Below are 22,303 nucleotides of genomic sequence, written 5' to 3'. Positions count from 1 at the left end.
GAATACATCGATCGAGCTATCACAGCTTAAAGCATCATCAATTTTGGGGCCAGTGTGCGTTGAGTTACATTACATGTAGAAAATACAGGGGTAAGGTTTTTTTTTTTATTTTGAATTTTTTTGAACAATCTGTATCAACAATGTTTAACTCCCGGTACTGTACTTTCCGATGCGGTATCAAATTCACATTACGTTCCAACTGACAAATAATTTTGTCTATTACTGCAGTTTTATTTTAAAACCGGTCGGAAGTGTCATATTTGGTCGACATTTCAGAGTTTTCAAGGTATTTTTAGCATAGAAAAGTGCCTATTATCGCGGTGCAGATGTGCCGATTTTTATGCAACAATCTGACAATGTATAACTGGGGGCATGGCTCAGTTGTTAGTCATTACGATGAGGAAGAATTATCTCCATTACTATCGAGATATCCGCCAGATCCGTTCACAACAAATGAAGTACCGAGCCCGTAAAGGTGACCGCAGTATTTGGCGTCGTCAATATTATCCTCGAAAAACATCTGTGAAGAGAAATCGAGCGTTACGAAGTGCATTGTGGTGGAAAATTTGTACCGTCAAAAAAATCGATTGGATACCTCTCGCATTTTGAAGAAAACCATGCCAGTGAGAAGCGAATCAGAACCAGCTTGATGCTGCGGCCCAACTCGTTGCAGTTCTAATTGTTCAGCCACTTCTTGTAAACCTCCTTTCAAATTCTTGCACGACTTCATAAGATACTGCGATCGAAAATTTTATATAAGAGTCTAGCATTGTTCGGTTTATTACGAATCAACTTACTTTGACATCATATACTGTGGGAAAGTATATCCTCAGAAGTTCGAAGAATTCACTTTCTTCTTGAGGAAGGTTTTGATCCGTTAGAAGTTTTAACAAGTATCCAAAGTCATAGCCAGAGTGGAAAGACAGCCACTTAATATCGTCAACTAAAACAATGCCCGAAGTCATAAGAAGCTCGGCAAAGTCAAGAGGATCAATGCCTTCTTCTTCGTGTTTCTTGAACTGGATTCCACTGTTTTGCAGCATGTCTATGCTATCTTGCGCGTACATATCTTCCCTTCAAAATATGGTCAGTGATTATTAATTGCTGGTTTGAAAATCCAGAAAAGAAAATAATATACTGCACTTACTGTAGATTGAATTTAAAGTTGAACTGCCATGTTGTATAGCTGCCACCAGGTGTATTTCCAGACTCGTCAAGAAATGTAAGCCCAAGTTGTATGATCCTCAGCAAATCAACATTACAGCGAAGCAATTGATATTGGTAATCCGCGCTTGTCCTAAATTCTCCAATAGGCCTTGCGACTACACCTGGAAATTCCGTATCCATAGCGACGTATTGGAATTGCTGCACAACTTGGCGAATAGTTCGGAATTCTTCCTCCAAGTTGTGCCCCCAGACATCGCGGATTCCACATTCTTCATTACTGGGCATAGCCCCTCCCTTCAAATGCCCCACAGCGTTACCTCCACCTGTAACAGCCAATTTTGAGAGAGAATAAGAATAACATTTTTTCACAGTTGATGAGCAATAAGAACAAATAGTATACCAGTGGCTGATGGCATAAGGTTGATTTTGGTCCTCGTGTTTGACACTGATTTCTACCTCAACTCCTGCCACGATCACAGCTTCGCAATGTTCATATCACTATGAAAAATACAGTTGAGGTAAAAGTATTGGGTAAATATTAACTGTGGAACAGAAGATTGAAAAGGGATTGATCGTAAAGTTGATACCAAGCTCAAGGCATCGCAGCAAGGGTTATTCGAAACTTGATCAATGCGTACACCGAATCGGTGTTGCATGTTTTCACTTTACTCTGGCCAGAGGTGCTTTCTAACCTTTCGAGCACTGCAGAAACCAAGCAATTGTACAGTTAGCTCGTCAGGATTGACGTGCACGGATTGTACTGGCGAAGATATTTAGACGTCCGTAGTTTAGACTACGTGTGATTTTCAGGTAAGATACAGAAGGAACTGAGTACACAAAAAAGTAGGTTCTGGTTTCCGGACTCATAGACGCCAAGCAGGAGACTCCTTGGTATGAAATTAGGGATAAAAAGTACCTGAGCGTCCTGGGAAATCTAATCCTTTTTGCCAAATTTACAGAAAACTTAAGTTTAAAAACGCTCAGGATAATCTTCAATACCCTTACTTTTCAGTGACAGCAAAAATCAGAAACAGGTTAGAGTGGTTGCCAAACCACAGACACAACCAGCTTCCCACTCCAATAAACTCCAATCTACAGCCCTCTAGAATAAGTATCCTCCGTTGACTGGCGCATTCTGCATTTGGAGCCTGAAATCAGACCGTGACATGAACTTGCAGTCTCAAGGATCTGTCGCTATCTAGCAGCTGTGCATGATACCAAGGACAACCGTTATTCTACTCCGTTGATAAATCAGCTCAACAATTTTTTTTGTCGCTAAAGAAGATTATGTAGGACTTAGCGATTAGAGCACATATGAAATTAGGGGTCGGAGATTTCCCTGTTTTGTAAAAAACTTGGGATCCATTTTATTCTTGCTGAATTTTTTTCATGATTAGATCCATTAATTAATAATATTACCAACGATTTTTTTTTCACTTACAACGCGCTTTGTAAGATAATGTTTTCTCCACATTACAATCAGATTAGTCATGCCAATCGTTTATAGTTACGCCAACGAGATACGAGCGCATATCGTTGCAGTTGTATTTGTATTTGTTCAATTATATCCTCATATAGGTACAATACAACCATACGATACTTGCGACGTACGTTTTGTACAATATAATAGCAATGCATTGAAAGGATTCATCTTTGAAAGAATCTCTCCCGTCATTTGAACGACTTAATGCGAGTTACAATGAGGCATCTTTAGTACAAACTCGTTGTTATCGATAACAACGAAATGCATGGAAAATACGCGGAGTCGCACAGTAAAATGACTGATGATTTGAAAAATCGACATCAATAAATTCTCTACCTATGTGTAGGTACATAAATATGTTCGGGTGTTCCAGCACGCGGTTTTACACGACTACGTAAAGACTCGGTGCTGGAATCCTTACACAGCGTTCAGTTAAATAGCAAGGTATTATAAGCCTCGCAATTTTACAATATATAATACAACTTTGACACACATGCGAGACAATGCCGCGGTTGAAAAAATACCTAGAAATCTGAGATTAATTATCCTCACTCTTCTTCATCTACGTATAATGATTCCATGTATACAAAGGTACCCTATTTGTTTCCAATTCTATGTATACCATTTCCTTCCAAGCTTCTGTACCAGGATTTCGCCAATGGGTACCAAAGATTTCGCAAGTTTAGCTGAATTTGCAAAGTCAGCAAATCGCCGACTCGCAGCATATTTCATGTGTAATTCACCGACCGATTTTTTTGCACATGCAATTGCATGATGAACACGTGAGCATCCGGGTAATTAAATATATTGCATAAATAGTTGTTGTTGCTCGTGCAGGCCGATAGAATTACCGAGCGTTGAAGCGAAAAGTTAAAAAAGAATTGAGGGAAAGACGGAGAATACCATATGGACTGCTCGAATGAAACTAATAAAAGTTTCATTTCACATGAAATTCGCCGAAGTTATTTTGCAATTTAGAATGAACGGCACGGATCGCGCCAACGCGTGCGGATTGTTTCAACCGAATACAGAGTATGCTGAGGTAAAATTAATGACTCTAAAAGCCATTGAAGATTCTTGGAATAGGCGTGCCTAGGTGGCTATCACTAGCCAATGAAGGTAAGTCAATTATAATACGGTACGCACACGGTTAGCAGTCGAGCAGGGTAATTTTCAACGCATATACTTAATGTAGTACTACGGCGCTATCAATGTCTGCAGACATTGGTATACTACGAATTATGGATATAAGTATGTACCCGTACGTAGGTAGATGTAACCGACGCTGCATTCCAACATATATCAGTTGAAACACGCGGCGTACACGATTCGTTGGAATCAATAGATTTTTAACGAGCACTCAAATTACGGTGTAATTTATGCACCGCAACTGTCAACCAGTGCTTATTTTCCTACATCGATATGACACCGAGACCGTTTATATTCAAACGATCACGATGTAGTCGCGGCTCAAGACTCGAACATTATACGTTATCCGTGTCGGCAATTATTACGCGAGAAGAGCTCGTTTAATTGGGTCCTTGGCGAAGCAATACGTTGAATTAATAAAGCGAAGAAAATTTTTCTCCTTTCCATCGCACACAATGTGTTTATGAAGTTCGAAGATCTCGAATTCTTCGATCCTACAAAGAATTCGGAATCGCTTGTACCTGTTTGTGCATTTTTTTTCTTCTCGTTTGTCCCTCGAAGGACCGACTATTGGGTTTTTGAAGATGATCGAATTCTCCCAACGCTGAACTGTAAAAAAATCGAAAAATGCTCCAATTTTTTTTCGGTCTGAGGAATCAAGAAAGAAAAAAATATTTCAGATCTCTACCGACGATTCTGAAGCGATGATTCTCGTTGGAAAAATTGTATTTCGTCCAAAACCTGCAAGTTCGCTCAGGTGAGTCTACGAGGTGAATGGTATCGGCGTTGATGGTAGACGACGATGTATCATACCGCATATAGGTAGGATCGAGAGTGTTGGCCGTAGCTGGTGAATAATTGGCGATGTCACCAGGCGCGTTACCCGTCACACCTACCGTGTAAGGTAGATAGGAATAAATCATATCAAATAAACGGTCCTCGAAAGACTAATAGCGGGTCGCTCGCGACTTCTATGAGTAGTCGGAGTCCGGCAACTCGGTCTCGGGTTGGTCAAGATAAACGCGTGTTAACACGAGATTAATTTGCGTAACGTGTTTGGGGAGCCCATGGCTTGAATAAGGCAGCAGCGGATGTGGGCGCGCAATAGAAACACCCGAGCTGCTGGGCTCATTTGCCTTTCAATACTCCCTTTTCTTATTCTTATTGTACCTCGTGTGGTATACGCATTGTTGTACATTTAACATTACCTATCATCGTTTTCGTGCCGTCGCGCGTTCCGCCCTTGTTGTCTCTGCCTCTACTTCTGCTCCTGCTCCTGGCGCAGCTCCTGCTCCTGCTTCTGCCGGCTATATCGCCCATCGCGATGCCTTCTACATCACGATGATGGATATTATAGCCGCTGCGTGGGTGGCGACGACCGACGTCGAGTCGAGCTCGGCTACGGTGCCATATACATTATAGTTTCTTGTCATTCCGAGACATGCATTATTCTTTTGCTCCCAAATAGCCCTTTACTTTCATTTCACGAGCATAACTTTGGGGACTCGCGTTCAATCCGCCGGCATCGAGGGACCGATGAATATCATTATACGTATGGCGTACACCACACATTCGTATACCGAGTCTCACGGAACGAAGTTGAACTCGAATCCTAGAAATGGTGTATTTGAATATAAGGAATTCGTTTATACTTTGATTCAATGAAGGAATTCGGTTCTTTAAACACCCATTCATTATAATCCTGGCATTTCGTAAATGTAAGAAAAGAGAAAAAAATCTACAGTCGAACAAAAACTAAAAGAGAGACGTATACGAATGAGAAAAAAAATGTGGAAAAAATTCGGTTTTTACGTACGTATAATACGTGATGATGCGGTGCGAGCAGATCGAAGTACCCGGAGGCAATCGTTCGCGTGCGAGTCCAACAGTTATGCTTTAGATATTCGATGCGAAAGTATAATTTTCTGCACCATACGCGGATAAATTATTATTATACGTCGTGGTACGATGCGCAAAAACCGAGTTCAGACGCGGTAAAAGATTACAAGTATAGCAAAAGTGAGCAGAAAAAAGAAAAAAAAAAAAAAAGAAAAAAAAAAAATTAAACAAATAAATAAATAAAAAGTACAAACGAAACAGAAGAGGAAGTTGCACACGAGGCAGGGAAGAAGAAATATCAAGTCTCCCAATGAGATTATCGCAGAGATAGCACAAGCTGCGGGGTATACAGGGACGATAATGCGTTATGTAATTTATGCTACCTACTTATATACACGTCAAATTTGCACATTCCAATACCGCGGAGTATAATGTACTTACATATCCCTAATACGTATGGTAGAATTCTAAATTCCCCACAGGATTTCCTGTTACCCACAAAATACCGTGATCATCTCGATTAATCTCCATACATAGACCCGCGATTCGGCTATACGTTCCTAATAAATACAGCGATGTAAATTACACGAATCGTTGGTTTCTGGATAGACTAATTTCTGACTGAAAAATTGGTTTGGTGGTCATCGCCGCGCTGCTGTATATACCTGTAACCATTTCTAATACCAGTCCGCGGTGGTAGCGGCGCGCGTAAGCGGAAGTGAGACCGTGTCTGTACGAAACACGAAACACTCCTACTCCTCCTCCTCCTCCTCGTCCTTCTTCTTCTTCTTCTTCTTCTCATCATCATGCACGCACCAATTCTAATCCACCGTAGCACTTACGATATCCATCGTTAATATACGGCTTCCCAGTCAACAGGATAGGGTATACAGTTAGTTCATTTCTCACGCGCGAGCGAACTACGTTTGTCTTATACGATGGGCCGGTCTTATTCGTGTAGGAATATACAAGTGCCTACGGGGTAGGTATAGCCGGGTAGGTAGGTAGGTAGATAGGTAGGTAGGTACGTACGTACCTTGGTACTTGTATATCACGTCGCGGTGGCAGACCGTGAGTTTTGAGTAAACGTATCCCATTGTTACGATATGGAAATGTTGATCAACTTTCTACTCGACACGACTCTTATCCTCGGCGTGCTATCCTGATTAACTTGCAGCCCGTAAGAGATCAGATTCACCCATTCCGCTTTCCAGTTGATGTGGAACGTAATAGCGCGTATAATGGGGCTGATGCGGGAGAACGGTCCGGATAGAGCGCGAGTGTAGCGTAATACGAGGTAAAGCTGGAAGGTGGTAAAGTTGGGTACGAAGAGGAGTGCGAGGTCGGGTACCGGAGCGTGTATTTATACCGCTTAAGCTAATGAGGTACAGATGGTGATATCGTTGCGAGGTGACGGAGGCAAGGTGGTTGGCCACTTCGGTTTGGTTTGGCAATTTTGCCCGGTCCGTTCTCAATTCCCTCCCTATACACGTGTCCCGTATGCGCCTACCTTTGCAGTCGTGCACGAAAAAGCGCAGAGGTAAAGAAGCAAAAGGAAAGGTAGCAGTGGAGAGAATGAGGCGGCGAGCAAGGGTTTTGATTTTATCTTTGCCAGCCGGTGCTACCGCAAGATCCTTATCGCGAGGCACAATATGGCGCAGTTCTTAGCACAAGTAAATATATGTAAATACACGGTGGCGAGACTGTGTTTCGGCGCAGATGCGCGTTGGTCGAGTTCCTACATTTATTTCTTCGGTGGACGTGTATCAAAAATTGAAGGTGTACGTACACGAACACCTATTCGCGCACACCGGGGGCTGCTGTGGGCACAAAGTTTGCGAAGGCGGTAACCGCTGCGGGTAATATAAAGTCTGGCCGACGCACCGTATCGGGTATAACATGGATACGCGGAGATTTAGCGCACGCGTCAAATTTAATTGAACGGATGAGCGGCTTACCAATCAACCCTTCATCTTTTTCCACCGTTAATTTACTCGTTTTTTCCACGAGCGACGCGAGTATTATACACGCAGCGCCGGACGCGCGATCCCGTAAGATTTTCGCATTCGCATAACTCCCTTAACAACCGTATCTGTTACTTGGAGGCACGGTGATTAAGATCGACCGATAATTTTCGATCGCTCTTCAACATTTACGGTATAAGGCGATCTCTTTTCTTTTTTATTCTCGCGTCGCGAAACCCGCCGCAGCATCTGTGCAACGCACGTGGTACGTTGCCCCTTTGCGATTCCGAAGGAGAGAGAGGAAAGACAATACGCGTTGCTGCGGCATCCCCTCTTCTCCCGACTACGTAACAAAATATCTCCGAATGATTTTTCGGTAGAGAAATCGATACATGCACGGGTGAAATGCCGCCGCCGCTGCAGGTATTGAAATAACGTGGAAGAAAAAGAAGGGAGAAATCGAAATTCCATTTTTCGCTTCCGTGGGCCCGAAGATCGCGTCGTCGCGAGACTCGCCCCCATCCACCCTTCGGCGTTTTTCGAGTGTCGCGGTGCAGCGCCCCGACGGCTCACCCTGTCTTGCTTTCGTTCTTTTCTTTCATCTCCTTTTTTCTCTCAATTCTATTCATCCCCTGAATCGAGTTGACATCAACACGAATTTACGTCAAATCTGGTGTGTAAAACCCGCCGTAGGCCGTGAGATTATAACTCGAACCCGTATCGAGTTCCCGCTGTTTAGTGACGGTAGAGTAGCGCTACGCGTTATTAGGGCTTAAGTTTTGCTCCACCACTCCTCCGTTTATTTTCATCCTGGAATATCGTTCGAAAATACAGTTTTGTTTCAATTTTTTTTCACAATTTTTTACAATTTTTTATCGATTCGTGGTCGTTTTTTCAATTTTTTCTCGGTTCAACGTATCGCCACAACGTGCGCATCCCTTATCGTTGTTCGGCCGTAAAAATATTTCCTCGTGCCGGTTGCGCGCTCCGGAACGGCGAACGCGCAGGGGTATCATTTAAAACTTCAAACTCTTTAAGTTTCAAATTTATTTGCACCGGGCACCCGCGACGGCACCCGGTGCTCCGGCGTAACGGCGTCTTATTCTCCGATCCTGACGTACCGCGGCACCGAAAGTTTATCATCGTAATTCTATGTCTACAACGCCTCGGGGTCCTGCGGGCGGGTTTCGCCGATCGCTGAGCACATGTGTGATCTTTAGATCCTTTGTTATAATTTTGAACGCCAAGATCGTAATCTCTACTTCGATGAACCCCGCGCGTCGTTCCTTTTTCATTTCTTTTTTTTCTTTCATTCTCTCTCTCTCTTCCATGTTCCATTTTTCATATTTCATTTTCCTCCATCATCCCCTAAGGTGGGACCGAGACCCCGGAACGCAATTACCGGCTACTTAGTACAGTCGGTGCATTTCATTTGATCCGTTCGGATAAGACGTGAAAGATTCGCCTCGTCCGATCCGATCGCTCGGTCGTGCCGCTGCAACGCGGCATACTAGGCGCGTTGTACGGAAAAAGAAAGTGCGGCTCTAGCTAAGCGTCTCCCGATTTTTGAGCAGGTGCTACCTCGTGTATTTCACCGTGGATGAAGGGGTGAAGGAGATTTTACCATCAGATTTCGTCGTTATCTTTATAATGTTACGTCTTCACGGTTATCCACGGTGGATCGAATACCCTCGCGCTTGGAATTAAATGAGAGAGAAAATTGGAGCAAACTTTTTTCTTCGGTTTCGTTTTACCTTGTTTTTTTTTTTTTTTTTTTCATTAAATAAATTATAACGCCCGTTTGTCCGGTTGCATACTTTCAAGGCTGACGTGACATCGAGCGATATCGTTAAGTCCGAGGCGAAGCCGTCGTTCCACGCGGCTCGTAACATTATACGGTCAGCGGGTGTACGACCCGTGCAATTTGTCTGTGATAACACGGTTTCTAATTAACGGTGTACGAACGCGTCGTACACGTATACGCGTGTACGCGGTGGACCTCATTTGATATTCCGCTTCTTAATCCTCCGCGGTTCAAATTCGCATTATAATTACAGCTAATTAATGGCGCAGCAATCTCTCCGGATCTGTTTGTTTTTTTTTTTTTTCACGGTATTTCGTTGTCGGGCTGCGTACAGGTATACCCACCGGTCGCCGGATTGAACTTGTAATTTTTTAGAGCTAAGTTAGTTTTAATCAATGGTTTTAGCGGGGCAAATTCGCCTTGTAATTTCGGGTTACCGTACTTTTATGACCGTATTCCTATATTCGTTTTCATTAACCGATTCTGCCCGTATGATCCTCGTCAAAATTCTCTTAACGTTGCACTAATCACCGCCGTTTAACGTCCGCGTGTTCTTTCGCGGTTACAGGTCCCACTACATCGGGAATTTTTACCTTCTCCTTCCGTCCGGTTGCGTTAATTTTCCTCTCTAATTGAATACCGCGTACGCTAGACGACAATAGCCCCACGGCGAAGTCGAATATCGCGGAGAATCCGCGGTGGGTCGAGTGCGAGGGTAAAAAAAACGAGGAGACTCGAATGGGATAAAAATTAGCTCACATGACGTATTTAATGATCGTCTTTTCTTCGCTCGCTGTTGCAACGCAATCAATGCGGGGATCGTTTTTTATTCGCGTGTACCACATTTTTTATTATCTCCGGCAGCGATCGCGATCAGCAGCGCGTTTGAGGAATCGCGCTCGCGGGGGAAGCGAGGAGGGATGTAATGTGCGATTACGTCGATATCCTGTAGTGATACGTGAATATATTTATACGTTATTGATTCCCTTCTCACGGTTTCTCTCCGGGCAAAGTGCGGAAAAAATTAAAAGAAGTTATGAAAATAATGCGAAGCCGGAAGGGGGCGTTCGATATGAGCATGCGACGGTGGACACGCAACACGCGCTCTAATTTTAGATCGTGTCACTCTGACGCCAGCTGGTACTCCTCCCCGTCTATTACCGTTCTCTCCTCTCCTCTCCTCTCCTCTCCGCTCCTCTCCTCTCCGCTATTTTCCCTCCCTCCCTTCTCTCCTCTCCGCTCGTTCGTCTCTTCTCTTCTCTCCTCTCGCCGACACTCGGCATTCGTACCGAGACCGCGCTCACGCAAATCCTCTTCCCGAGCGGATCAATTAAATGTGCAATTATCGAATAGATGAGCGTGGTTCGTACGTCCATATCTACGCCTGTCATTCATTATTAGTGTAATAATAGCGCGGTGGGTACCTTGTAGAAAAAAATTCATTCGCATCCATAATATTTTACAGTTGCGTATAATTTTCCGTAGAGCGTAAGTGTACCGCGATCATGCATACGTACGTACGACCCACCTACCTTATACATTCGTAACTAGATGCGCGGATGTAGAAAGCGCAGAACAACTTCTCGAAGAATAATTATTATATCCGTAGAGATTGGGGATGGAGGAACGCGAGGCGAGGTACGCGTATTATACCTGGGCGATCGGGGGAGTTTGTGTAAACCACATGGGCGAAGTTGTTGTTTATTTCACGAAGGAAGCCGGCGCCGCGATCGTTGGACCTTCACTTCCTCTCATTGTTTACATCGGATTTTTGCTTTCTTTAGACTCTTGTTTAGTTGCGTTTAACCGACGGCGATAAGTATACACCGTGTACATCTGATTAGTTTATTATATTCGGTATACCGTAAGTAAATTACGTTCCCCCGTTTCATCCACGCACCCCTTCTTCTGTACCTACGCGAGACCAGTTTTCCAAAAAAATGCTCCACTCAACGATTCTCTCTCCGCAATCTCGAGAGATTTTCGGTGAAATTTCGTAGGAACCGTTAGTCGGATCGGGATCGGGATGTGCGCGGATGATACCGAATAAATACGTTACGACACACGCGTATATTCACCGAATGCATAACATCGCACGTGGTTCACAATGTAGGGCTGCGAACAGGTATATAGACGGAGGGATGCCCACGGCGTTTGTGGTTTTCGGTTTTAGCAAGGCCGTGAACCACACGCTGGTAAATAACAATTTCAATAATCACATTCACGAGTATAATACCTACCCACGACGCCGATGCCCGTTTTTCTTCTTCCTTGACGGTTCTGACAGCCCCGTTTTTATTTTTCGTCGTTCAGCTCCGGACTTTTTACTTTTCACTTTTTACCCGCTACCTACACTGCGTTTCATCTCCCTTTGTCCGAGCCCCGATGGCGTTCCTATCGTTCTCCCCGAAATGTTGCGTGCTACCGTAAGAGAATTACACGAATGCCGCGAGTCCGAGTATCGTGAGAATTGTCGCGAAACCGTAATAAATTCATTTCCCTTGTACCTAGCCGTATCACGTATACTTACTCGAAGGTCACGCATCCGATTCGGGAGTATAATGATTGTAATCGCGATCGGGTTTGAATGCCGATGAAATTACGGAGAGGAGTCCTCGCTTCGCTATCCGCGGAGCGGAACTCGATCGCGACCACGACGCTCCGGTGAGTCACTTCCACGAGTGCGGGGTTCTACCTCTACGGTAAAAGCGACAAAAAGAAAACGAACGAACGAACGAATTACGATTCGGTGAAAGATAGGGATTTCAATTTGGAGGAGAATTGTCGGTCCCCGTCGCCCCCGGAGGGAATAATTGTGCTCGCTGAAAATAACAGGATAATAACATGAGCGCGGCTCGTACAGGGATAGGTGGACGGACGGACCATTGCCCAAGTTTGCTTCGAAAACCTCGGTAGCTCGTACCGGATCGCATCCTATAATTTCATATCGAGTATAATTGTAGGAAATGAAAATAAAATCTGAACGGAAACGGGTCGAGTTTAAACAATCGCGTCGGGGTACACGAGAATCGAATGGGATACGGCGAACGTTCGTAGGAGATCCCCAGTACTCCCTACGAGAGCGTCGCATTGTCCGACGTCGTACCCACACGTATACGTACGTACGTCGGAGTCGGTGAAGTAACGTCGGCGGAGAGCAGAGCAGCTGGGTAATTGTAAAGCGTGAAAATGTAATTGTATGTTTAAAAAGGAAGGCATAATTCATAGGTAATCGACACGATTACTTCGGGAAGTTTCGCCGGTGCTGCAGGATGTTGGCAATACTTTTTTAGGGATCGACACGTTACGACGCAGCCCGGTAAAGGATACGCCGCACGTATACCCCGTAATTTACAACCACCGCGCGCACAATGTGCACTCGAAATAAAGAGTTATGCGATCCGCGATCTCCCCGCCGTAAAAAAACGTCGATAATTTGTAAGGGAAGGTCGCGCGTTCCACGTAATTAATTAGTCACCAGTTAATCTCGTCAAATTCGAATTCTCACTGATCGATTAAAACGTCTCCTCGCTCACGCGGGGATGGTATACCCGTACCGTGTCGTATACGTGTACACAGATTTCCCGGGCGCATAAATACGCCGCTGAGCATTCCTTCGGAATCGAGTGAATAAATTTACCGTATACGCGCCTTATAATTCCACATTCCAGGAGTCTAATTTGCCCCGTCTCGTACGTTAGGCGGTATATCTATGTATACGGCGAGATTCCCGGCAGCGGTTAAACGGGCGCGAGAATCGGGGACAGTTTTACACCTCAGGATCAATGTAAAGGGCTGACAAACACCGGTCACCGAATGACCCGTCCCGTCCCGTCCTTAATTGCAGGTAGCCGGATAGCCGAAAGATCACCGCGCCGCTCCAGTGTCGGCTGACTTTGGCTCGCTGCTGCTGCTGGATGCTCCGGAGAGCGACCGAGGTGTTGCTTTCCGAAGGACGACCCGCGCTCCGCTGACCAATTCGATCGTGCCCGACTCAAATGCGAGCCAGACTCGTATCTGAAATCTTTGATCCACGCGATCCGGGCTTCGATCCGGTGGCGTGACCTAAATTCCTGTAGAAATCAAAAGTGAAATCGAGTCAATTGTCTCGTATTTTCGGATGAAATTTTTCACCTCTCCGTTGCCTTTTTTTGCTCTTCCTTTTCCTTCGCTCAGGTGGGATGGGTCCGGAGCGAGACCGCGGGGGGTTAGTTTTTAGTGAGGTGAAAAAGAGCGCGGAATATTTCGAGTCAATGACGCGGAAATTTCTCAGCTTCGGGTAGAGTATAAAGGGGGGGTTCTAGTGTTTCTTATCCCTGCTACCGAAAGGAAAAGTAAAAGGAGAAAAAAATTAGGGAGGATTCAAAAAAAACGAAAATAAAATCAGAGCCGCTTCGCCCGGAGTGCATTTTTACGCAGTTAAAGAGGATGATCGTAGAGGGTGTTTGTCGAAAGACACGAAAAATACATACGACGCGCGTACGTCGTAGAGACGTGTGGTTCTCCGGGGCGCGATGAGGTGTACCTAGGAGGAACTTGACAACAACGAATCGTCAGGGGTCGAGATCCAAGACTCGCCGCTTCAAAGACAGTCCGAACCACCAACCCAACCATAAAGTTATTCTATTCAACATGCATTCTCCGAGGCAGTCCTCAGCGCCATGCGTGAACGGGCTAAGAATGTCCGAAGGGGAATTCTACTTTTCCCAAAAAGCTCCACGGCTCGCGCGGGGCGAGGTGGAAAAAATTCAATTTCAGGACACGGGACAACGACACCCTGTTTATCTTAAGAATACGACCGAAATTCCCATTCAATGGATCTCGTACGCGTCACGTGTACACCGGAGCGGGTTGAACACGCTTTGTGGCCAAATGCTAATCGAGTGAATCGAGAATCGTCGAAACGCGGTAGGTAGAGACCCAAGCTCCAATTTTTATCGGAGCTTGGGGCTCTATTGAAATTCGAGAATGTTCGTAAAAATTGTAATTGCGGCGATAAATTCCGTTAGAGCAATTTATAGCCCGCTTCGTAAGATTCATCGTACTTATAACAGACGATACGAGAATGGTATAATAAGGTTAACGAACGGAAAGATAATCTGCCAGCTCTATCTATCCGTCCTAGCGAAGCGTGGCGGAGGTGAAACGGTACGAAAAGATTTAATACGTAAAATGCGAAACGGAAGTTGTTCGGGATGTAATATGGGAACAATTTTATGGAAAAAAAAGGAAGAGAAACGGGACAAAAGAATGAGCTACTGTACACGTACAATACACAGAGGATTCTCCCCCGTTGATTGTATAGATAAATTATCGACGGTCAGTTAAGCAAAGAGAGCCATAAAATTGGATTAGATTTCATCGATTAGAATTTAGAATAGAATGGTAACTTGTACGGTGGAGCGGAGCGAGGTAACGTCGGTTTAGTCGGGCTATAGAGGTAAAGGTGAAGGCAGCCTCGGCCGAGGTTGAGGAAATCTCAATTCATTTCCATTATTTAATTATATACAATTTTACAGGATAATGGTTTGCCGATCTCCACTGCAAACCTCCAGGTAATGGAAAGAAGAGGAAGAAGAAGAGGAAGAAGAAGAAGAGGAATGAAAGAGCGAAACTCGGATCGCTCATTGGAGATGTGCAGAGCCGAAAGTGGGATCGGCAGCGAGGGAACAGAGGCGACCGGTGATTGTGCGTGAAGAAGAAGTGGAGAAGGAGGAAAGAAAGAAAAAGAAGAAACTATCAACTCACCGTGTTAATGATCGGTCTTCTCATCGCCACGAAGTCTGCCACCTTTCATCTCTCGTATTGTTTCCTCGTGAGTGGAATTTTGGCGCGGGGCGCGCAACGGCAACGGCAACGGCAACGGCAGCGCATCACCGATGGCTACTGGAACGAAACGATGCGCCGGACTAAAACGTGGCAAGTCACCCGTGCATGATCCGCTTTTGGGCAGGTAGCAGACGTAATGGGATGTTGGATTATACGCATGCATGCCAAGCGTACAGCAATGCCCATCTCGAGTCAATGATCGTACCGTCCCGCAACTCCTCCGGAATTACAGTACGACGGGGGCGATGGGGGCGACTTTGCTTTATCCGCGACCAAAATATCCGTTGGCATTACCTCTGCGTAATTCAATGGGATTTCGAGGTAATGACGATACGTTGAATGATAGGAAAAATTACACCGTGCGTTATCCAAGATCTCTCTCCCTCTCTCTCTAATAAAAGATGGTGAAATAAAATTCCATGTATTACACCTACTTGTTCCCCGCTGTATAAACGGAGGCTCGGAGCGAGTGTATAATTTGGTGCTAACGAGCGCGATCGGTAAAAAAAATGTCAATGACGAAGCATTTTTTCCACGCTGCTTCCTCATAACGACCCCGATCGATCCGAATTAGCCCCGTGACATTGCTTCGTCCACGAGGGTTCCGCAGCTTTTTCAGATGCAGATAAGAAAAGGAAAAAAAAATAAATAAAAATAAAACAAAGAACGAACCAATCTTCCTACCTGTCGATGAATTGTTCCTCCACAAAGGGGGTGAACGAGGCGATCGCAGGATTGCAGGTAGATGCACGGGGTTGAACGGCGCGTGCGGTTTGGCCGACGTTGGACGTTTCACTGGAAAAACGCGCGGTTAGACCGCTAAATGATGCTACTACATTTTGCGGGGTGACTAACTGCCTTTAGATTCGCCGGATACAATGTCGTGCCGAAGCTAAACGAAACCCGCACCCGTTAATACCATCCCTTCCGTACGTTTGAGGTTTGACCAACCTGCCAAACTACGTCGACACCGGGGAAATAAGATGCAAAAAAAAAAATAAAAAATAAAAAAGAAAATAAAATAAAAACGCGAACCGAACAATCGAGCTGCGGGACTCGTAGCACACACGGTGAAAAAGTGTGACGTGTGTACGGGTACCAGAAGGAACTCATGAATTAAGTCAAACCCGATGCGATGCAAGAATCCCGGCACCGCATCGCATCGCATCGCATCGCTACGATCAAGACCCACCTGTTTTGTCCACCCGTTCGGCGCTCGTAAGTCCGTCTGCTCGGACGCGCCCCAGTTGGCACAGGTGTTCTTTGCCTTTTGCCTTGTTCGAGTACCGAAAAAGACGGTCGGACCGGTACGATAGCGGCCCTTTTTCCTCTCCGCGACAAACGGTACGCGCCTCGATTATTTTTTGAATTCCCCTCCGATCCGCACGGAATTTCGAAAAATTTTAATCGACCGACTGAAAGCGATCCGCGAAGATGAGGAACGCGGCGCGGTACGAGATCAAGATTACCAGTCTCGAAATGCCGCATCTGCTCTCGAGTTTCGTCCGCGGCAATTATTACGTGGGCTATGCAAGAAGTCGCCACGGATATTAGATAGTCGGGGACTAGCGTAACGGGTGGCAAAGGGTTGCTTTTTTTGCCCTGCGCCGGGGACGCACGTATATACCCGTAATACGCAAGTTTGAGTAAGTCGATGGCGATGGCGATGGCGATGGCGATGGCGGTGCGGTGCGGTGCGGTGCGGTGCGGTGGCCTGGCGTGCACGCATCACGAGTTGACGTCGTACCATTTATTATGCGTATCCAAAGGGTTGTAGTCCGATAGATTCTATGATAAGTGGCAGACTCCGTATAGTACGACTAGGCCTCTCACTAAATTCATATGCATGAGACTTTATTATATAGAATTAGGTATGCGCACAGGTGGTTGGCCCTGCGTAGGCTGCGGCATAATATAACACACCATCAACCGTATAAACCAGATATATCGATAATTAGATACCCGGTCATCATCAGGGCCGCCGTGCAGACGCACGTCCCGAAACATGTCGCGACGCTCTACAATTACACCGCAATTGATCGTCGTTCAAAGGATAATCGAAGCATGAATTGATTTCTAACGAATCGACAAAAGTGCGCTCGGTATTATTTTTCGAAAAATTGAACGAACGTTCGGGTCACGGGTGTACAAACATAACGTGCAACCGCAATAATTTACCCGCGTCTGAGGGGGTCGCATTGTTTTGTGTGTCTGACGGAAGGCGAGGACCCGAAATTAGGGGGCTCTTGACCGCGCGTGTGTATGATAATAAACGAAGAGAGGAAAAAAAAAGAAAGTAAACCGTTTTCGAAGAGTTTCGTCGTCATTGACTGTTGACGTTTTGAATGTGGGGAACCCTTCCGGTGCTTCTTCAACGTCTGGTGTACGCATACTTATGATTATATCCTCAAGATATTCATTAAAACGGTTGACAGTAGCGCGGGTCTCAACCCCCTCTCGACTCAGCCCCTACGACGTCCGCATCTGTGGACGACGACGCATCATCTTTGAAATTAATTCCTTTTACCACTTTTTATCCTCACACTTTCTCCCTCCGTCTCTCTCCTCTCTTCTACAATTTCGTCCACGTTCACCTGTCCTCCGTCATCTTTCACCCCGCACTCCACCGCGGCCACAAAAACATATCATCTCTCTCGTATAATTAGACGTTCGAAGAATAATTCACGTACGAAATCTATTCCCTGTTTTTTATCGGAGGATTCCGGTGAGACGCGACGCGCAATGGGAATATTCTCCGTATCATCTGGAGCGGCTACATTTTCATTTATTATATGTGTACAGGGTCGCAGTACCGGTGGCACAATGGGTGTCCGGAGTACAAATAAAAAGAAGGAATCGCGAGCCTTTATTTAACCTATATACCTGTAAATGCAGGGAGGCTTGCGGTTTGAGCGGGACGGAAATAATGATATGACACCGTTCAAATCGGATGTGAAAAAGTTCCGTCATCGGTTCCCCTTGTGCTCGAGCAAATTCTTTGCGGTTACCGACTCAATTCCCATGCGGACGTCGATGGAATTTTTCGATTGGCTCTCGAGTCTCATTTTATTTCGTTCGTTAATAGACGATGACGTACGACTTTATCTGAATAATGATTCATTTTGAAAGAAAAGCGTCGAAAAAATCTCGCCTCCGCATTGTTTGCCGGAATTAATTGAATGTAAATGATTACGGTGAAAAAGTGGAAAAAAAAAGCAGTCCAATTATTATTTTTTTGATTCCGTTGAAGACTCAATCCCTGTTACACGTGGTATACGTAAAATATGCTCGGTCCGGATTGCGATCGTGAGATACATCGAATAGTACGGTAGGTAATTAAATCGGTGATTAAGAAGGAAAGAAAGAAAAAAAAAAATTATATCAAGTTAACTGAGCGTAGCGATTACAAGATATGTATTATTCCGTGTATCTGTCCCGAAGGATCCTTCGACCGTTTATGCATATGTATTCATACCTCACACACGGACGGCTCTGCAACAGGCACCGGGACCGGAAACTGCATCAGCGACAAAGAAATGAATTTTTTCGTTACCTCGCGTCGTCTCGCCTCAGCTTCGTAATATAATAGGTATGGGAGGCGTCGCTAAGCGACGATCTGCACCCAAGACGGATACGCCGACGGACATCGAACGTTACGTGATAAAAGATAATGAAACGGATGAACAAAAAAAAGGGGAAAAACGACGAGGGAGGATCATCGAGAGGCCGCGGGAAGTTCGCTGAGATCCCTCCCAGCGTTGATACAAATATTCAAGTTATCCAGATACGCGCTGACGTTAATTATTCGAATTAATTATCACGAATTTTTCCATAACGTAATTAATATAATATGCGTAGGCGTACCTCGTCGTTATCATAGTATTATATGTATTCAATTTATTTTGAAACAATTTTCCGCAATATTCCTGGCGAACATCGTACATTTCGACATTGCGATGCTCCTCATCGGCGTGACACATATTTATGATACTTGCGCATTTCTTCGGCCCACGTGATAATTTTTTTTTTTCACCACGAATCGTATCACATAAATATATCATATACCTGTGTAAATTCAATAAACGAGGCTGTACCAATTAAATTATCCCGTACAAGAACGATAAGTGATTGGATTCATTCCTTAAATTGGAGCAGCGAGGCAATTATCGGAGTACGGTTATAAAATCCGAATTCTTTTATTCGTGTTATTTTTTTTTCTCCATTAATAATTCCTATCCTCGTGATCCTCTTTTCCTTTTCAACGTCTGTACATATAATACGAGCATTTCACGCATAGGTGACGTTCGTCATGCCGTCGAGTTATAATTTTTTACCTTCTAATTGATCGAAAATTGAATTTTGAAAGGCCCAGGGCTCGTCACGTCGGTCGGTTTCCTGACCGTCAAAAGTACTAGACGGTGTCAGCCAATATCGCGTCACATTGTTCGACGTATATTTTGATCGCGGTGATCGTTCGTTGCGTCAGCTGACAATTAAACCCCTCGAGACTAACTCCGATCCCGCTAATTATATCACAGATATTTATACGCCGCATCGTCGTTCGATCCACGTGTCGAACAAACATTTGAACTACTCATATATTTACACCGCGATTGATCGCGACCATAATTCAATGGAGTATTTTATTTCGACCAAATTACGTGACGCGTGCAAAATTATCAACCGTCTCCGGATGGTGTGGTTCGATTTCAGGTACGTTACTCGCTGGAAGTACCTCAACGATTCGAAGTCATGAGATTATTAATTAATAAATCGCTGCTTGGATGCATGGCATTTATGAATACTATAGCGTTGCACGCATCGCATTACATTTCATTCGTCGTTTAACTTTTAGACCCGTCATTTTTTTTCAAGTTCACATCATTATATTTCGAACGCATGTTAAGAGTTTTGGTTTTGCGTCGATCTAGGAATTTTTCCTATCGAGATATCTCAGTATTTCTGCTGCAGAAAGCGAAAAATTAGTAGTAGCCCAATCAATTTTATAGGTGGATCAATTAAACTTGTGAATTCGGATTCCTGAGATCAAAATACTTATAAATAGCCTTAAAAACCGAATGAAAAAAAAGTTGATTTTTGACCAGAAAATCGATTTTTTTTTATGTGCTATTCTTATGTATTTTGAGCCCAGAAATCCGAATCCGGAAGAAAAATTGGTCTATCTTCAAAAATGACCGAGATATTGCCGAATTATCGAATTTTTTGGCATAAAAATGGAGATATCTCGAAGGGAAAAAATCGTAGCTCAATTTGGACAATGGATTCGTGTTCCCGAGGTCAAAATACGTAAGAAAAGTGCCATACGATCAATTTTAAAAAATAAAAATTTTTGGTCAAAATTTGAAAAAATCGTAAGGGGTACCCCTTGGAAAAATCTCAAATTTTGACCAAAAATTTTTATTTTTTAAAATTGATCGTATGAAACTTTTCTTATGTATTTTGACCTCAGAAACACGAATCCGTTGTCCAAATTGAGCTACAATTTTTTCCCTTCGAGATATCCTCAAATTTATGCCAAAAATCGCGAAAAATCGCGAAAAAATGGAGATAACTCGGTCATTTTTGCAGATAGATCATTTTTTCTTTCGGATTCGGATTCCTGAGCTCAAATTACACCAGAATAGACTAAAAAATCAATTTTTTATTTTTGACCCCAAAAAGCTGAAAATTGACGATAACTCGGTCAATTTTGGAGATAGATCAATTTTTCTTCCAGATTCGGATTTCTGAGATCAAAATACGTCAGAAAACCATATTAAACCCAATTAAAACGATGATTTATTTCTTGCTCAAAAATCGAAAAGAATCCAATTGGTACCCGTCTGGATTTTTGGGCCAAAAATGCGGTGGATATTTTCAATATCGATTGTAGGACACTTTTTCAAAGGATTCTGGCCTCAGGAACACGAATCCGTCGAGTAATTAAGGCTACGATTTTTTCCCATCGAGATATCCTCGATTTTTCACTTTTTATGTCGATAAATTGGCGATAACTGGATTAATTTCATGAATACATCCATTCGGCTTTCGAATTCGGAATCCTGGGATCAAAATATTCACCCCCAAGAAAAAGAATGTCAAATTTCGTTCCCAATTTCGCTAAAATCTAAGACTATAAGCTTGTCGTATTTTTGAATATGAATATTGACTTGTCAGCCGATCAGCAAACGAATAAAATGTCATCACCGTTCAGCGGCATCGGTTAGGATCTGAAATCCACATGGGTATAATTTTTTCTAGTCTAGATGAAAAATTCTGACCCGCATCTAAAAACTGTACAGGTGATCGCCAGCGTCCATATTGCGAGGAAAAGGTACAATCGCGGTCTCCAGACAAAATGGCTGAGGATACGTTGGTGGGATAACATTATAATCACTGTAAAAACATAAATATCAATGAAATAAAAAAAAAGCTGACAAATAATAATACGCAAAAACCTGTAGTAATACACCTACATCGGTATGGGTAAATAGATTATTATATTAATTGCGTAAATAAGTGAATACACACGCATATTTATGTATATGTACATCTGCATCGTATAAGCCCGCGATTACTACTTATGCGAATGTGGATTATACATTACGGAGTAAATACGCTCGCGGTACATATGGGTATATTTTTCAAGTGCACATACAGCGTAACGCACGTCGAATGAAACCTGTGACCCGCGGTACGGCGAGTGCGATAATGCCCGTGGACCGAACGAGCTACCGGAGCTAATGCAGCTGCGGACTCGACAAAAGCTGCACTTATAAAACTGCAGTGAATCGCTAGCTGTGGACGCGAGGCGAGTAAAATTACAAGAAATATACGACGCGTGGCGACGCTGAAATACCTATGAGCTTACCTTACCCAACCTCCGCACCTGTAACAAGCCGTAGCCCACAGCTCGGGTAGCGTACTTACAAATATCGCGGTGTACCGCGTATATCTTCGGGCTCCCGCGAGTCGTGGGCGTGTGGAAACTCCGGTATTTTCGTCCAATGGAGGGCAAGAGCTCCCCACTCGAACCCCCGTTCAAACGCTACTTCCTCTTCGTCGGGA

The 22,303-nt window shown here is 44.2% G+C and overlaps 1 protein-coding gene and 1 long non-coding RNA gene across 5 annotated transcripts; both read right to left on the bottom strand.

Annotated features, from left to right (window-relative positions):
- Window positions 1-91: 91 nt before the first annotated feature.
- On the bottom strand, window positions 92-2,315 carry LOC105691231 (CCR4-NOT transcription complex subunit 7). 4 transcript variants are annotated; one of them, XM_012409569.4, is made up of 6 exons: window positions 2,173-2,315; window positions 1,568-1,665; window positions 1,148-1,490; window positions 798-1,074; window positions 596-736; window positions 92-520 (listed from the first exon to the last, which is right to left on the bottom strand). In XM_012409569.4, exons 2-6 carry the CDS (start codon window positions 1,581-1,583, stop codon window positions 392-394), a joined length of 906 nt encoding a protein of 301 aa, XP_012264992.1. In that variant the 5' UTR covers window positions 1,584-1,665; window positions 2,173-2,315; the 3' UTR covers window positions 92-391. The 4 variants fall into 4 exon arrangements, with proteins under 4 accessions (XP_012264992.1, XP_012264994.1, XP_012264993.1 ...); XM_012409571.4 differs by lacking the exon at window positions 2,173-2,315 and adding an exon at window positions 2,084-2,127; XM_012409570.4 differs by lacking the exon at window positions 2,173-2,315 and adding an exon at window positions 1,860-2,072.
- Window positions 2,316-2,380: 65 nt separating this feature from the next.
- LOC110117319 lies at window positions 2,381-20,221 on the bottom strand. Its single transcript, XR_007278685.1, has 5 exons — window positions 15,670-20,221; window positions 15,155-15,531; window positions 5,008-13,479; window positions 4,488-4,691; window positions 2,381-4,408 (listed from the first exon to the last, which is right to left on the bottom strand). It is a non-coding gene; the product is annotated as an uncharacterized LOC110117319 (long non-coding RNA).
- Window positions 20,222-22,303: the final 2,082 nt, after the last annotated feature.

This window comes from Athalia rosae, chromosome 5 (genome assembly GCF_917208135.1).
Source record: "Athalia rosae chromosome 5, iyAthRosa1.1, whole genome shotgun sequence".
NCBI lineage: Eukaryota > Metazoa > Arthropoda > Insecta > Hymenoptera > Athaliidae > Athalia > Athalia rosae.
The sequence above is the reverse complement of the archived record's forward strand: the minus strand, read 5'-3'. Positions and strand labels throughout refer to the sequence as shown.